Genomic DNA, 17,928 nt, shown 5'->3' on the forward strand with positions numbered 1-17,928 from the left:
GGCCTATTGGAGATCTAGGCAAAACCAGAGCCAAGATACGACATTTCATCGCAGTCTGAAATGCAGCGTGCAAAGCCAGACTCCGTCCAGATAACTCTCTTTATCACTACAGCCACAGAAACCTAGCTAGCAACCAGCCTGTCCTCCCCTGCTTTCGTAGAATCCTAGAATGGCCTGGGTTGAAAAGGACCACAGTGATCATCAAGTTTCAACCCCCCTGCTACGCGCAGGGTCGCCAACCACCAGACCAGGCTGCCCGGAGCCGCATCCAGCCTGGCCTTGAGCGACTGCTTTGGCTGGTTCTTCCGCCAAGATGCGGACCCTAAGCTCCCATCGACTTAGCTCCCAGCAGCTCCCAGCCAGCACTGACTGAGGAACTGTTTACACACAGAGCTAATAAGGACTCACGCCTCTCGGGTGGACGTGTGACCGTGGGCACGCTGCCATACCATCGAGGCCACGGGGGTTTTTGAAGGAGAATCAAGTCCTGCTAACTTAGAACAAGGACAACGGCAAAGCTACCCAAGGACTGTTTGCATCTGCCCTTATCAGACAAGGTCGTGCTAAAAATAATTCTACCCTGATAGGGGTCCCTAGAACTGAAGAATCTTCTGTCTCATCCGTAATTCCCTGTGCTGCCTTGGCTGATCTGTGGTTTGGTTCTAATGCTAAAGGTCACAGCCCGCCACCAAAATACAAATAAATGGCACTTTTAGCTTTTCCTACCTTCTTTTGCCTTGTTTGCCAGCTGTGATGCATGCTTGGTTTTCATGCAGAAACCGGGGGACGCTGATAGGGAACACAAATCTTATCTTCTCGGACGAGAGATGCGATGCGGTTCTCCCGCGAGGCCAACGGCGTGCTAGAGAAAAGGTACAGAAAGCAAACAAGTGGATTTTGGGTATCTGTCTCCCCAGATCTCTCTCTCAGAGATACAGCATTAGTCCTCAGCAGTATGCTATTGGCACAGATAGAAACGTAAGCACAACTCTTTTTAAGAGCTCAAACTAATTGAAGCTACTGCCACATCCCTGCGGGCACCAACTTGCCATAGCACAGCCACGCTTTCCTGCTGAGCTCAGCCATTTGGAGCAGGCAGCCTTTCTACGGGGTCATACGCAGCCGGATCTCACCATCCAGCATCTACAGAGCTCAAGGAGAGGAAAGGAATCCTCAGGACAGCATCCGTGAACTTTGATTAATGCCTAAATGAAGGCAGGTGGTGCTTACTTAGGTCATTACAGTTGCGCAAAGCAAATTAATGCAGTTTGTACCTGTCAACCATAGAGCAAAACACGTAAGTGTGTCTGAATGCAACATCATTCCTGTTTTGTTCTTTATACGGATGACACCAGCCTGCTGAAGTGTCAGTAACTGGTATAACACTGTAATGCCATGGAAAGCACAGCAATGACAGCAGAGCAGCAAACTCCCAGGCTACAGCAATTGAGGACTTGCTCAAATACAACAGCCAGAGGCACAGAAACAAACAAGAAAGAAGCTGCTTGCCTTCAGAAAGCCCCAGGTACGCAGGGATCTCGAGGGAGATGCTCTCGCTTCCACTGCCAGCCCTTAAATGAGGCCTGGGAAGGGGTGGATCCTGGCTCCACCCCTTCCTGCCACTCAGGTACATTGCATGCACCTGAGCTCCCCTGGATTGGCCCTGCCTTCCCACCGGGTGCTCAATCACTGGTGCCAGCTGTGACTTAGCACTTCTGCTACAACTGCATTTCAGACTTTAATGAACCACGAGGTTTTAGGCTTATCAGAAATGGTCGTCGTAGCCTTTCATCTACGGTGCGCTCACCTCCAGGCAGTGTCACATCAGTAAGGCGGACGGCTCCTCTCGGGTGTGCAAAATGCGCCTCAAATTGTTCCCTGTTGCTACGACGTGTCTACTTACAGTCCTCCCCACTTCACCTGCTGCCAATTTCGTCCGAGTTCAGTCGGGTGGTTAATGGCAAGGAGGAAAGGACGCTGGGCGCCTCCTCCTCCCAAAACCTGCTGTGTTTTGGGTTTGCCGGCGTTTGGAGTCCATTTAACTGACAAAACCACTTTTAAGTCTTCTTCCACCGGGCTAATTTTCCAGGTCAGTTTCTCCTTGACGTTACACTGTCACCTTGGCTTTGACAACCGAGCTTTGACTCTTTGCAGCACATGCATGGTAGACCTTAAGGCATTTGCCTTCGCCTTCCCCACCAGCACACTTAACTAAAGGCAGCAGCTCACACGTGAGGCTGTGCAGCTCGTTCTGTAAGGGGAGCTGCCAAATTTCGCCACCAGGATTTCAGGCTACGCGGCTCGGCATCCCAATTTCATTTGGCTCAGCTCTCGTTATTACAGACGATTTTGGCAGCTGCGGCTGAGAACACAAAGAGATGCGTTACTACAAAAAGCAAAGTTTGCACAACAGGTAAGGAGGAAAAGTGCAACAAGAGCACCAAATCCCCAGGGGAGGGAGGGACGGGAAGAACGCTTTCTCCGAGGGGACGATTCTGAGAATCCCCATATCCAAGATCGTAACCTTCTGTGAAGCAGGCAGCACCGTTTGGACTTTGCTTTCCTTCCAACTCCAGTTCTGGCGGAGGTACCGCAACGTACGAGCTGAAACGTGGCTCTGCTTTGGGTGCTCTTTTGGGTTGAAACCCTTCGTTCTGTTTTTGAAAAGGAAAGGTATGAACGACCTCCGGAGTCGTTAGAAAAGCTCAGAGACGTTTATTTTGGCACAATTAAAAAAATACACCAATACATTAAATATCAAGGTTTGTTAAAGCCAGTTTTATATTTTACATCTGGTGTTATGGCGGAGAGAGACTGAAACCAAAACACATTCTATGCTTAAACTGACAGTGCAAACGAATAAAGGACCATTTAGAGCGGGAGCCCACAGCGTCAGAGAGCAATCACAGAAGGTGGAAAGATCCTGAAAGAGAAATAAAAAGACTGGAACACGGATTCACTGCACTTGAAGAGTGTGCTGGGGGGAAAGCGGCACGGAAAGGAGAAGAGATGCTGTGGTTGAGGAAGGGCTCGACGGCACAGAGGTTAGACGCAACCGAAGTCACGATGTGCACTTGGGGATAAGACAACGCTGCGATGTGAACGATCCTTCAATAATTCCTGTGCAGAAAGAACACATCTTGCAACTAAGCAATACACGGATGCGTTATCACGGACAGATTTGCAAGCAGAAACTCCCTGCTATCAGAAGGTGCCGTTTCTTTGCGTTATTTGCATAGTTACTCCTTTTCCTCAAAAGGTTAAGAAAACATTCAGCAACCGAGGTCAGGCAAAACCTATAACCTCCCAGCCATTTCTTACTGTGGGGGAAAAAACACAAGTCACAGCGGCACAAACATGAAAAGACATGGAAATCACAGCCAGAACTGCCACTTCCTGAACAGGGAACGTAAGAACTGTAAGTGCGTTTCATATTGAAAGCTGAAGGGTCTCAAATGCCATTGCCTGCTGTTATTTTTGTCTGCTAGAACAAAAGCTTTTGAGATCCTTTTGACAGAAAGACGGTCTGATGTTGCTCCGTACAGCACCTCAAGGGTGGTGTGGGGTTTTTTTTTGGTTCTGTTTTTCCCCTCACTTGTGGCTGGGGTGCTTCTTCAGGGGTGTTCTTCATCAGAATTTGCCCTAGCTTGTTCGGATGCTACAAGAGATCTCGTTTACCTCGTAAGGAGAGAGATGAGAGTACCTACAACTGCACTGAAACTCGTATAAAAAGAGGCCTATTCAGTAAGGTACCCCTGCCCAGCCCAGCTCTGCTCCTATCGCTTTGGATAAGCTTTTAACCTTGGAGAAAAGGAATCCAAATAGAAAGGTCCGCGCTCTCCGTATGGGGATGGCATCAGCTTATGGCAGTTACGTCCCCCTTTTCCAAAGAGAACTGACTGTTCCAGTTCCCGACCATTATGTTCGTGGCAGTGGCTGATGAGAAAAAGCTTCAAAGTAATTTATTTTAGGAATACAGACCCGTAACTGAGCTCCAGCTAAACTGAGACAGGCAATGGCAACACAGGTAGGTGGGAATGCACAAGCTGCTGAGAAATAATTTCACATATGGTGACGGTGACGCTTCGACCAATTTAGCAACCTCAAGTTTTCCAGTCATTTCCCTGTCACCCACTCTCACGCCCGTACCGTTGTGCCCATCGTGCCAATTTAAACGTTGACATGGCAACAGCCAGCCATGCCAGGAACCAATTTGACGAAAGGTAGCCTAGCCTAGCCTAGGAAGCTTTTACAGCTACTTCAATTTCCTGAGTGACTACTTGGCTGGCATTAGATGGACAAGAGCAGGCATCTGAGCCTGGGGGCCACTTAGGCTGGTGCTTTCAGCAAGGACTCTGCCCTAAGGCGCTGGCCTGCACGAGCCAGGCACGCTAATGAAAGGCTTGACAAAAGAAACCCTTTATTGCATCGACAGAAATTCACCTGACCTCTCAAGCTCATCTTGGCGCTCACTGGCACGTCTAACAGATGCACAGATACCCTGCAGGAGTTTTGGTTTCTTTTCAACTGCTTGTGTACGAGGAAGGGAGATAGTAGAGACTGGAGCAGCATGCCAGCTCCAAAGCCAAAGCAAACGGTTCCTCATTCAAGGACTGAGCTGAAGCTAGCTGAAAAGCTTCCAAAGCGTACAAATCTGTTGGGATCCAACCCCTACCAGCCAATTTTCAAAAGTACTAACAGCATCTGAATGGCGGGTCTGTGATTGGAGTTAAAAACCAGGGTCAGCTACTGCAGGGGGATGTTTCAGAAGGTGTTTTTGTGTTTGTTTTTTAATATTACACTTTGAGTATCGTTACATTGTCCTATGACATTAAAGCAGTGGCACTTAGTGTTTGCTGTTACAAATGGGTCCTTCAAACAACTCCGTATCCTTGGTTTCCCCTAGTATTTTGTGTTGGCCTGCAGCACCGAGACGTTTCGCTCCGGGGACACAGAACACATCACAACACACAGAGGAAGAACTTGCCAAAACAGAAAGCGTACCAAAGAAGGACAGATTCTTTCAAGATTAAACGCTGCCTCTGTGGGAGACAAACGAAACCACAGAGCTGGAATAGTGCATTTCGAGATCACCAAAGCAGTTCACAGAACTGGATGTAGTCTGCCATCAGCATCTTTTCACGAGTTCATTTCTCCGTTAACATTTGGCACAAGCTCTTTGACACAGTAATCTGGCTTCCATTTAGGTCAGCCGCCCGTTGCCTGGCACTTCAGTGGGTTCAGAAAAAGTTTCTTCGACACTGCGTACAGTTACAGAGTCCTCAGTCAGGAATGAAGGCTAAACATTGCTGACCCTGGTTTCGGAAGATGAGATCATAGCGGCAGAGGCAGATGTCACTAGTGACCGTTCTCGTCTGACGTATCGCGGCTTCCGAACTGAAACGGTGGGCACAGAAACATCATTAGCACCTGCTGCAGAGGCGTGCCTCTGTCATTCATTCCTAGCAACACATGCCATCCTACAATCCCCGAGCAGGCAGAGTCATTCTGTCCTTCAAATAAACAAGAAAACCCCAGGCTCCTACCTAGAGCTGAGGAAGAAAAGTCCACAAATACGGTATGCGTATTCTACTGTCCTATTTAATGTTTTGAGAAAGTCATATTGAGACCCTTCAAGCTTTATTAGGTTCTCGTTGGCTCGCTAATCACATTAGAACAGTATGTATTTTTTCCCAGAGGTAGCACCAGTTTGGATGTCCACCAAGAAGCAAGTTTTGGTCTTGGACTACAAACATTTGGTCTAAAGCAGTGCGCTACGGTGCGAATTTCACAGCGATGTTTATAGGTTGAAATTAGGAAGAACTGGGGAGAAAATTGAGACGAGAAATGTATTTCTGATCGACTTTCACGCTACTTAAAATCCCACCTTGTCAAAAAAGCCAACCTACAAACAACCCACTCACCACACACACACAAAACGCTATATTCCAAACAGCCTGTGTCACTTGTTTCAAGAAACCGACGTGCTTCAGATCAGTGAGCCTGAAAATCAGCCAGCCTGGCACTGGAAAGAGGATTCCAATCCTGAAACTGGGCTCCAGACTGCACCATTCTTCAAAACCCATTTCTTCCATCTACTTTCCTCTCTATTAGAATAAAAATAGATCTTTGACTTCTCTACAGTACAGTGCTACATCAATACTGTACGGCTACATTAATTAAAGCAATAAATCCCACCCAAAAGGTCTTCTGGACATACTTTATCAGATTTCTGTGCTCTTGACAGGTTCCACAGTTCTGGACTAGGCCTAAAAGTAATTGTTTTCGCTTGCTGTGTATTCTTAGCATAACCAATTTGAGACAGGCGGCCTGCTTTCCAGCAATGAAATGTGCAAGAGGGAAGCTAACAGGCAAAACGTTTGTAGCAGTACGCCCCATAGAACAGTTTCTCACCTGAAGTAGCTGGGGGAGGTATCATGGATGCCTGCGTAACAGGAGAACAATTGTGTCAAAGAAAGCACCCTGTTTCTTCAGTCTTATTAAAACAAACACAGAACCAGAACAAAAACAAAACCTTTCGGGGTTCCAATAATATTTACTGAGAGCGCTATCTTAGAGAAAGCAACTCATCATCCATATGGTCAGTATTCATCTGTTACATTTATTCTAGCTCAGACAAAGAACTCAAGGCATCTTATTTTCCCTTGTTTCTCATATCAGATCAAGTAGCTCCCTAACAAATTGTTGAAACTTTACGTTACTGATCACTTGATATTTTTGGCTTGCTTATTCTTAGCGAAAGAACAAATCTTACTTACTGTTTCACTAGGCTGGAGAACAGATGCTAAGAGAAAGAGAGAGAGAGAAAGAGACAAACCATCGTTAATCTAGACCTGCTAGTTGTTTTGCTCTATTATTTGTTTTATTTAATACATGTGTGCAACAGAATAGTTTCATTGATAGGAATACTTCTGTCACAAAGACCCCCAAAACAGATTAGAACGTTCAGAACACCCGTTAGTATGATACACTGTAGTACTCCTTTCAAGATTAGAGATAAAGGGCTGCAAAGATCTTCAAGAATGGCTCATTTTCCTTTCTAAGAAGGTAGCCACAGCAGTAACTCTTTAATATAAAGAAGCTCCAATAGAATAATGGCACCTTCAGCCAGCTACCAGAAGAGACTGGCACAGTGACACGCCATTACCTTGCTATGGCTAGGCGTGACATTCTTAGCCAAATAACTAACTGATTGCTCCAGTCAACCCTCTCTTTTTTCCTCTTTTTAAACGTAAGAGGAAGTCTACTTGCTTAGTTGACCTAAACCAGAAACCAGCTTTCTGTTCAACAGAAGGAGCTCTAACATAGCAAACGCGGCGCTGGAGGTTGACATAGGAGAGACTCAAAGAGTCTGTGCAGAAGAGGCAAGACGGAGATGCCCCCTTCGAGTCCCAGCAGATCCTGCGTTCAGAGGGCAAACAGGTGACTGAGAAGCACAGTAACAAGAAACCTCTAACACCGTTCCCTTTCTCCTGCTGCTGACACATCCTCGGTAAACAGGATACCCTTCAGTGCTACAGTTCAAGAACAAACAACTGCTTTTTGTACGGCTTTAAGCACCTGACATTTTGCGTACTGCAATAGACACGCTGTGTTAAAGTGCCCTGTGTGCCAAAAGTCCCCATCGCATGCCTGACATTCAGTGACAGCTACCGTCAGTACCACACGGAGTCTTTGCAAGCTACGGAAACCAAGAGCTGGGTTAGTGAGAGATACTGTGCAATGTGCACCTAAGCATGCTTAGACTTAAGAATTGTGAGCAGACATCCTCCGCTCTGCAGTGAAACAAAAGATGCTGTAAGCACACAGCAGGGAAAAGGTACTCTTTTGCGTTGTCTTGGAGATCTTTTGAGATGTTTCTTGAGACAATTATTTAGAAGTATTTTACCTTTGTTCCTTCTGTAGAAAACATTAGGAAGTTTATTGGCACGTTTGAGGTAGAAGAAAGAAGCGACAGACAGAATCAGGAATAAGCTGATGAAAAACGTCCCTAAGATGAGAGAAGCTGCTACTTCTGGACCCCCTGTAAAACACAAAGAAAGACAACACCAAAACAACCAGTCAGAGGAAAGCCCAATATTCACTACGAATCTCTTCTAATAAAAGGGTTAAACAGAAGACAGGACAAGAAGAAGAAGCCATTCAGGAAGATACAGTTACCTCAAAACTCAGCTCTAAGGCTTAAAAAAAAGACTCTTGATGAAAGCTAGGCAGAACGAGTAAAAGAAGCTGCCACCCTTGGAATTAAAAGGTCTTACAGGAAAAAAAACAAACAAACAACACAACTTGCTCCAAATGCCACATTTTGAAGGGCTTCATACACAGTGAGTAGTTGTAAGGCCTACATCCCATCATTATTCCTGCCTACTTACCTATGTTCTGTATGAAAGGAGTTACAGTGCTTATATTCATTTGGAAATTCATCCCTCTGATACCTGCTGTAATAATAATAATAAAAAAGACATTTGTTGAAAAACTTAGGGAGAACTACTTTATCAGTACTTATTTGAAATTACACAAGAATCCTGGTTTCTCCAATAAGTAAATACACCAAAACAAACAAACAAAAAAAACCCATGCTTAACACCACCTTTAAGAATTCCCAGACAGGAAGCAAAAACCATTTGCTAGTGCATTTCTCAGAACCTTAGATCAAGTTTCTTATCTCCTTCGCTAAAATATTTGCAAGGAATCAAATGAATCTCACCTCTCAAAAGCCACACACACAATCAATCTGTCCTTCTCAGTACAGATTTTCATGAGCTCAAGTACTGTCTGAGCTGTTTTGTTCCCTGGAAAAGCCCCTAGCAAATGTCTTTCTTGACAGGAGAAATTAAAGCAAGCACAAAATTCAGTATTGACTACGTTTGTTTGATACAGGTCCTAGCGTGTAAGATTAATCATTTTCATGTTTCAAAGTTAAAATTAAGATCTTACATCGGGCCAAATTATCCTTTTTTCTTCCTCTAAGCGTTGCGATTTGTTTCACAAATTAGGTACTCCAAAACAAGATTTTACATTCTTTTCCCTTCTAGATTCTGGAACGGTTCCACAGCGCTGCATAGTTTCTGTCAACTAAATTCTGAAGCTTCTACAGGTTTTATTGCATGTTCAGAACTTCTGAGGCACATTAGGGCTTTGGAAAAGGATGAAGTTTTACAAAGGGTGAAACAGACTTTGCAACATCCGATGTCTTCTTGAACGGTCTTTGTCAGACCACGTAAGCAAGGAGAAACCTCATCACCTAAAATAGCAGTATGATAAATGACTCACTGTTTCTGCAATCAGTCAGATTGTAAACAGAAGCAACGGGAAGAGTTTCATTTTTGCACTTAATGCAGCTGCTACTCCCATCCTCGTTCCATCGTCTGTAACAACCTGCATAAGAATAAGATGTACAGCAATGTGAAAACAACAAAAACAGCACCAGAGATATTTCCTGATCTTCAGAAAGAGGTAGAGGTGACAAATCCCACACAGCCCGCTAGCGCAGGTTTCATTTCAGAGCACTTACTCCAGAAAAGATATACCCTCTTAAGGAGCAAAAAGGAGAAAGTTACATACAGGAAGAACTTCGAGAAGGAAATTTTAACGTAGCACAATTCACTGCTTCATTAGCTTTAAGATAAAAGGGATCCATCTAACAATCTGCAACTACTTTCTACAGTACTAAAAATGCAGCATCATTTAGCCATTTATTTTTAGAGGTTGTGCACTACTAAAACAGAACTTAATGCCGTTGTTGCATAGAGTACAGAAAAGAGAAGTAGGCAGGGGCAAAGATGCTAAGGACCCGACTGTGCTTGGATGAAAGAAGATGCTGGAGTTTCCACAGTCAATCAACTGAAGAGTGACAAGCTCAAGGTACGAGCGCTGCTGTGATTTAGTCTTTTTCCATGCCTCGGTGTTCTCAGGTATTGTACTATTTGTTTCACTTTCAGAAGAACCCAAGCCTGTTTCAACTCTTCCGCGACAGATGGTGACTGTTTTATATCAGTCACCCCACCACGCGGGCTGGAAACTGATTAAACTTCCATCTTCTATGACTTCAGTGTTCCAGTCTCTCAATTTATGTTTAAACACACGTACTGCTATCTCTTTCATAAGAAAAAAAAAAATTTAGGGCACATCTTCAATAACAACTTCATTTAATAAAATAAAGCTGCGGCGGTTTCACTTGAGGCTTAGACTCAAGACATGAAGATTAGAAAGATATTCCTCCTAGATCATATTACAGTCTACATTTTAAAGCAAAAAAAAACTTACTAGGCTGGCTAAAATCCAGCTCTCTAGAGCCTTGAGCCAAACTGGTATCAATTATCCCATAAAGCAAACCATTAGTACGGTGCTGATCTGAAAACAGCTTTGCAACTACGGTTTCCTTAGAGGGAAACGGCACATTTGATGCCCACAGCAATAAATTACATCTGACATTTAATCTAAATACAAACAGACCCAACGTAAGGGCAAAGCCTTTCTATAGCAATAGGAAGGAAGCATCAAAGTCTTTATCTGACACCAAAGATTTTGGTAGGTTATCAGTTACAGTAAGACTTCAGAGATTGCAATCCCATAACTTGGAGACTATGCTCATACCATGTCTAAAATCATTTAGGAGCAGAAATGAACGTAGCAATGAAGCAACAGTTTAAGAACCTAACGAGGCAGTGAAATTAGATAGGCTTATAGAACTTTAACAACCATCAGAACAACCCAGAAAGGCGCCCCGATTTTTAAATCACCAATTCCATCGTTGCTGTGGGCTCTGAAGCCATTTTCTGTCTTTTACTCTGATTTTAAACACAGAGTACGCAGTATTAATAAAAAAACAAAACTCAATTTAGGAAAAAACATCAACTTAAATGGGACGAGAAAGAACGAGGCATTTTGTGCTAACAAGACAACACCGAAACTGTTCCTAAACACTACAGTACACCACAGCATTTTTGCTTTTTATGCCCCTTTTATGGACTTCTAAGTATCCAAAATAGCTCTTACATAATCCAATCGCACGCTAAATAAAAAAGAAAGCATAAAACCTTACGGTCGTCTATTCTACTTACCGTGCAAGGACAGCATTTAGTGCTTCTTATGACTCATATCCTGTGCACATAAGGAGAAAGTTCACCTAGTTGTTTATTCTCTTTCCGTTCCCCACTAAATCAGATGCTGTATTTTGGTGCTGTCAAAAATCATCTGGAATCTTATTAAAGAACACCACACTATACCTGGGCTGCACTGGTTGGCTACCGGGCAGGAACTGTTTGACTCCAACATATCCACACAACATTCTGTTTCTGAAACCTAAGGAAAAAAAAAAACACTGCATTTCCCCACAGTTCTCAAGTTCACAAAAACACTGCAGTAAACATCTACGGAGAACACAGGGGACCGAATAGCAGCTTGTTTCCTTTTGCATTAAGAAGTCATTTCTCTCAGGACGTAGTGGTTGTGTACGCAAGTCTCAAACCAGCCACGAGGACACAGGGTTGGTGGGAACCAGCAGAACCAGAGAAATATTCACAATGACTACTTCCATGGTAGCTGATCACATGAGGCTGTTACAATTTCTGGTAACACAAGTGTTGAAGATACACTTTTAAGTAGTTCCCAGATCACAATAACCCACTCAGTTGCCCTCCTGCTGAAAATAGAGGGAACAACGTCGATAAAAGTTGAGACAACAGGAATCATTCCCAGTGACAGTTCTTAAGTCCTCCCATTCCCCTTTGTTGACCAGAGACCCATGCAAAGCCTGAGCAGCAATGCTGTGCCTCCTCTCCCCTGACCTTGACGAGGTTCATATTGAAACCTTTCACCAAAGTTCTTTAGGATATTGCTAACATTTAACTATAATAGACCCACGTAAAGAGAAACGCACTGTGTTAATGTTAGGCTGCCAATACTATTAGTAAAGCAGCTGTCAAAGGCGTCCTCGCACACATAGGAAATCCCAAAAAGAACTCAAAATAGAGACACGCTCTTAGCAAAACGACTGGCAAAAAACAGTTTTCATTGAACGCCCATATCGCAGCTGAAGATAACATCTACATATGGCAAAGCAATCAGCAGAGATGCAAAGGCTTCTTCCTTCAACATTTAGCATAAGAGTAACTTCACATATCCCGGAGGCAAGAAGAGCTTATTTTTTTCCTGTTGCTTTATATAAAAGCCAATTTCAAAACGATTTACAAATTACAACAAGCTGTTACATAAGCTTAGAGATAGATGGTTGTTATCAGCTCTGCAGTTCTTTTGGCAGAATGTTACCAATTGCTCTGTATAGACTTGGGCACATCCACTCTCTGAGTCTGTGCAAGGAAAATAAGTCCAATGCCTCCAACGCCTCTTCAAGTTGTGTAGATACATTCCTCCAAAGCATATAGCGAAGTCTAATCGGTCTTAAGAAGAGATTAAGTATTCTTGGTCAAAAGTAACAAGATCTGATCTGTAGTCACACATACAAACAACCTGGATATACCTAACGTAGAACAGTTGGTATTATTCTGCAAATTGGCAAAAATCTATCAAATCCAGGGGTGGCAAAGATCAAAGCTGTCAGGAGAAACGGTTGGGACATGAAACTGAAATTAGAAGGCTGACTTAAAACTGTCAGCGCAGCACAAGGGAGGTGAAGAACCAGAAAACATATAGATGACCTCCTGGAGACCATTTTCTTGCAAGGTTCTGCTGGTAAAATTCTCCCCAAAGCAGAATTTGCTATCTGACCTTTTTCTGTGAAGCAGAACTGGCTTCGCAGCTCTGCAGTCATTAGAAAAGTTAGCTTTTTGGTATCCATAGTTTGGAATTTCTGTAGTAGAGCTACCTACCAAGCAGCTTGAAAAGCGTAGTCTCAATCATGGAGGTGTTTTTTCCTCACAGTGCAAGGCTTTGCCAGTTGCTTTCCTGCTAGCCTACGGGCACATGACTAGCATGAATTCAGTGCTTCAGCAGGCGCTCAGACCTCATAGCAAATTCACCCACTGTAAATGCTTCAGCTAATGACTGCCAGCATCATTCATTTCTATTTCTGCTTAATTACAAAGCCTCCAATAAACCACAACAGGAAGGGAAAATACACCACTTCTTCTAGGTTTAACAGTACCCAGCATGACAAAAATGCAAAGTACCTACCGAACTTTCAGTAGATTTGCTGGCAACTTCTGCTACGAGTCTGGTTAAGAGAAGGACATACGGCACCTCCATGCCCAGGAAAGACAGAAGTCTAAATAAGAACAAGGAAATGGATTGTTAATGACAGAAGTTAGACTTTCCCTTTGCTAAGGAACTTTTGCCAACACACTCCTTTTCTTCAAATACAAAGGCCTTTAAATTAAATATGCCAAGGGGAATGACTTACCTTGGTTCAAGACACAGATTTGAGACATTCAGAATTTTCCCTCCAGCTGCAGAAGGGCAGGTTCCTGGCTATGGCAGACCGCGGTTGCTAAGAAACAAGGAGCCTTATCAGTCTGCTCCAAACTGGGCCATGCAGAGACTGTTCCACACCCAGCATCTGAAAATCAATGTGATTGCAATAGAACAGTTACTGCCTGGCACCACCGCTGATAAGCCTCCCCGCAGTCACAGGCTCCTCTGCCTGCAGCACTGAGCTGTGATGGATCTGTATCAGGGCAGAGAGCACATGCCACTTGGAAAAGGCAATGCTGCAATTAATTTTTCCCATGACAGCACAATCACGAAGCGTTACTGAAGTCTATCCGCTAATAAGTCATATTTCTCAACTGCCTAAAATCAGACCTCCTCAATGAGCAGACTGTACCGTCAGCTACGAGCCTTCCTTTCCCCCCCCCCCCCCCTCCATTCTCCACATCTAACTCCACACAACCTAAGCAAAGTCCACACTTCTTCGGTGGGATTGTTTGGCTGAACCGCTAAGCCCTACGTCACGCTCCATCTGCATTGTTCAGACACTTCCTCTGTTGGTGCTACAGTATCTGCCTGGTTTTTGCTCAATCAGTATGGGAAGCCACACCCAAACCTCACAGCCAGCCTACCTGCAGCCTGGTGGCTTCAGAAAGAGTCTTTCCTATTATAAATAAAACATGAAAGCAGACGAGCTCCTCTAGCTAGAGCGTAACATGAGGAAAGAAAGCCTTCGGCTGTAGGGAAAAGCTCTCCAGTGAGTCATTTCCCAAACTATTTTTGCTAAATAAAACTCCAGTGAATGAATTTCAAATTACTCTAAAACACATATCACAACCCTTGGCAAGCTGCTTCTCTGCAAAACAAAATCACTGAGTGGTTCCTACGATTAACTTCTGCTCTGCTTTCTGAAAAAAAGCGTGTGCACAGAACCTGCTGCCTCAACTTCAAAACAAAATTAGTTCAGCTTAGTGGGAGAACTTATTACTACCCTCTGTTATCAGCTAAAAGCTCCAAGACTAAGGGCTGACAATCCTGAAAGCCACACTCCAGTGTTACTGCTACAAGTAATTTGTATGGCTAATGAGGATTTGGACAGAGCAGGAAGAGCTCGCACTGCCACAGATCCTTTTCTGTTTAAGCATAACAAGGATGGAGATATGGTTCCCAAATCAGTGCCCCGAAGCACAGATGTTACTTTTTTAAGCAGTTCCTGCGGTGACAAGACGCCTCACACCAACACCTGCTTTAACAAAAAAAGGTGAATTCATCTCAGAAGATGAAAGGAGAAGCTTTCTACAGCGCAGCACGTAGCTCCAGAAGCCAAGAACACCTTGCTCACAGCTTTGAAGGGAACATTCTCTTCCTCAGCACATTTCAACTGAACAGAAGCTACCTGTGACCCAGCAAAGGGCCGCTGAGGCAGGCACTGCATTTACCTAGTTAGATAGAGAGCCTTCCACTTGTGCATGACAGTATATGAGTACTTATACAAATGCTATGAATAATTCTGCTTCAGATTACGTGGGTACAACTATAATTTGTGCATTTCACCTTTTAAAAACAGGGTATTGTATATACTCTCCTACTGCACTAGCAGTATAACTTCAGGGTTTGTCACAGCAGTCCAGCAGAGTCTGCCATTAAGTCAGCCTTGAGGATGTGCATGTGGATATACGTAGTTTAAACAAGCACGCTCACAGAGCTTGCTTTATTGCCTCTCCTCAAAAATTACATATTGCTGCTTCTCCTCTGGGGAGAATCATCACAGTCGGTAAAGACATTAGCTGATGAAGTCTTCGTTGTTTTGGTAACTGCACACAGATTTTTTTGTCAATACCTGATCATTGTTGTTATATCTGTAAGCACGAGAGAAATAGAGATGAACAAGGCATTTGTTTAAACAAGTATATTATTGGTATCTAGAAAAACACTTAAGTTCAGGAACAAGTTGTGCTAAACAAGAAAACATTTGGGAAACTAGCCACTGCTAAGAGCCTGATCCTCCTCTTTACAAAAGCTCAACATGGGCTGCATTTCCACTCCTGCCATAAATTAAGATAGTAATCAACAACACTGTTGCATTTATGGGCAGTCACTCCCAGCCACTACCGAATGTAACAAACTAGAACATATGTCCTGCAGCTGTTCCAGTAGAACTAGGTCACTAGATCTATTCGCTCTCAAATCGTCAGCAAGTTAATTCATTTCATTATATTTCTGTGAGAGACACACACACACCATTTGAACTTTACGTACACATCGCTGAACTAGTTTTGGATGCGTGAAAACAGATGAACAAATTGCTTTCAAACTCCCAAACACATCAGACTTCTATTTACTCAATTTACGTTTTGCTCCGAGTCCCAGAGCCACTTGTTCACATCCTGCTGGGTTCTTTTTCTGCCAGCAAAATATTAAAGAACATCTGTCTGAAGGAGGAGGGCTGGAAATCAAGCCATTAAGGCAATGCTAGATATCTACTTGTTCGTTTAGGTTTGCAACCAACGACAGCACTAAGCATCCTTACTCATTATTTATAATACTACGAAAAAAAGCATACAGCTTTTTTTAAAGAACAAATTAAGTGCAGTATTTCCAATCGGGACAGCGATGTTAAGCAGGGATTTGGACTGCTCATCGGTCTCCACTCGCAAAACTGCAGAAGCAATAACTCATTTTACTGCTTTCCAGCCACCAGCCAATCAGGACCGCTCCATTAACGACCTGAACAGCATTTTATGCCACAACTTTAACTTCAGAAGGGGGAAAACCCTACAGATTTTAAGATTTCCAGCACACACTGTGACTAACCATGTCTCAGGATGAGGCTTGCGTATTTAAATTAAACATGAGAGCTTGATCAGGATGTGACACCCACAGCAAAACAATATACAAGCTCAAGGAATACATTTTACATTTGGCAGCGTCTTCCCTTTGGAGTAAGGAAAAAAAAAAAAAGATAAAGTCACGCACAAGCTGGAGCCCAAATTAGAATGTATTTATGCTTGAGACGCCAACACAGTTAGGAGAACACAGACATTTTAATTAAAACTAGTATTTCACACCAGAACTCCACGTTTGAAAGAAATCTCAAGTCGCTGTCAGCTCGGATCTCAAGTGACACAACACGCATAAGCTGAACACGTCAACACTCACTGAGTAAATTCTTCCTCTCGCTGCCTTTATAAAAAAAAAGGAAAGCAACTCAGGATAAATGCTACGCACTTGAATGCTTTCCTCCCACTCCTGGAATTGAGCGCCCTTTAATTGAACTTTACGTCTACATTCTGCATAAATACAGCTGTGCATCTCTCACCTCTGTTGCCCTGTCTGTATCTCTCTTGCTTCAAGTGCTGCTGGAGCACTGCGCGAGGGAATTCTTTCAGGTACACGGAAAAAAAAAAGGCAGTAAAACATCACTAAATTTCAGGTGGTTCTACAGTTCGATTAGCAGTGTGGAAAAGAACATCACCCTCATCCCAGTGCTTGTTACGCTCTGCCAGGACCTCGATCTGGCCGCAATAAAAGTGGTATCAGACAAGTTAAAAGGAGGACTCACGGAGCACAGCCTGCAGAGTCCTGGGCTCCTCTCAGCAGCAGTGCAGCTCCCCAGGGCCACGCTGGAGGCAGACGGTCTGCAGCTCACTGCTAAATTCCCATTGACACCGTCTCACAAAGGACCTGAGCGGTAGAACAGCTGTGAGTTACGGTTAGAAAACACCTTGTGCAAACGAGAGCCGAAGGAGGACTTGTTTTTCCAGCTCTCTTAGCATACACCTGCAAAGAGACCCACCATCCCTGCCCTTGCACCCGAATGACTTGATAATGGGCCGGCACCCAGCAATTAACACCACACGCTCCACGATGCAGCGAAGCCCTCTGCTCCAGGCTTGGCTCCATAGCACTTACACCTCCCCGAGCACCCGCAGCACGCCAACACCGTTGTTTACGGCCGTTCGGCCAGCAGACAGGATCGCAGCCTGTTATTACAGCGGGCTTTACGGTCTCACAGAGAGAAGAAAGGAGTACCAGCGCGATTCGGCCCCGCAGCCCCCGGCACGCGGCTCACACAGCGGCCGCCGAGGCAGGGCCGGGCCTGGGCCGCGCCCCGGGGCCTCTCCCCCCGCACCTGCACGAACAACGCGGCTCCGCCCGCGGGCTCGCCTCGCCCTCCGCCTCCTCAGCCGCCGGCCCGCGCCCTCTCGCCGCCGGAGGAGCCCCTTCACCCGCGGCAGTCCTCTCCCCAGCTAAGGAAGCGCCCTCCGGCAGCACCGCCGGCAGGTTCCCGTTCGTACCCCCCGCCCTCAGGCGGCGCCCTGCCCGCTCCTTCCCGTGGCGCCCTGGGACTTGTAGTTTCCCCGTCGCTCACCGGCCATAGGGCGCGGCGAACGCGCCGCCGCTCCGAACTACAGGTCCCAGCATGCACCGCGCCGCGCCCTACCTGAGCCCTCCTCCCCTCAGGTAAATCCCCTCCCTCAGCCCGCTCCCGCAGCGCTTTCGCCGGCGCCGCTCTGCTGA

The 17,928-nt window shown here is 44.9% G+C and overlaps 1 protein-coding gene across 16 annotated transcripts; it reads right to left on the minus strand.

The window, feature by feature from the left end:
- Positions 1-2,699: 2,699 nt before the first annotated feature.
- Positions 2,700-17,716, minus strand: C1orf159 (C1orf159 homolog). 16 transcript variants are annotated; one of them, XM_040651319.2, is made up of 13 exons: positions 17,540-17,716; positions 16,970-17,091; positions 16,727-16,789; positions 13,382-13,537; positions 13,156-13,246; positions 12,292-12,422; positions 11,250-11,325; positions 9,295-9,399; positions 8,394-8,459; positions 7,910-8,044; positions 6,780-6,805; positions 6,415-6,445; positions 2,700-5,397 (listed from the first exon to the last, which is right to left on the minus strand). In XM_040651319.2, exons 6-13 carry the CDS (start codon positions 12,388-12,390, stop codon positions 5,300-5,302), a joined length of 636 nt encoding a protein of 211 aa, XP_040507253.1. In that variant the 5' UTR covers positions 12,391-12,422; positions 13,156-13,246; positions 13,382-13,537; positions 16,727-16,789; positions 16,970-17,091; positions 17,540-17,716; the 3' UTR covers positions 2,700-5,299. The 16 variants fall into 16 exon arrangements, with proteins under 16 accessions (XP_040507253.1, XP_046759207.1, XP_024998439.2 ...); XM_046903251.1 differs by lacking the exon at positions 12,292-12,422 and adding an exon at positions 13,871-16,590; XM_025142671.3 differs by lacking the exon at positions 16,727-16,789 and having other exon boundaries at positions 8,394-8,456.
- Positions 17,717-17,928: the final 212 nt, after the last annotated feature.

This window comes from Gallus gallus, chromosome 21 (genome assembly GCF_016699485.2).
Source record: "Gallus gallus isolate bGalGal1 chromosome 21, bGalGal1.mat.broiler.GRCg7b, whole genome shotgun sequence".
Lineage (NCBI taxonomy): Eukaryota > Metazoa > Chordata > Aves > Galliformes > Phasianidae > Gallus > Gallus gallus.

What these genes read in the sequence shown, in the direction of transcription:
- C1orf159 (XM_025142668.3), bottom strand. Translation starts at nt 12,390, where the DNA reads ATGTATCTACACAACTTGAAGAGGCGTTGGAGGCATTGGACTTATTTT. An exon ending in AAGTCTATACAGAGCAATTG is followed by an intron (nt 11,326 to 12,291) that starts GTAACATTCTGC and finishes TTTTTTCCTTAG; the next exon opens with GTTTCAGAAACAGAATGTTG. An exon ending in TTTCTACAGAAGGAACAAAG is followed by an intron (nt 6,806 to 7,909) that starts GTAAAATACTTC and finishes TCTTTCTCTTAG; the next exon opens with CATCTGTTCTCCAGCCTAGT.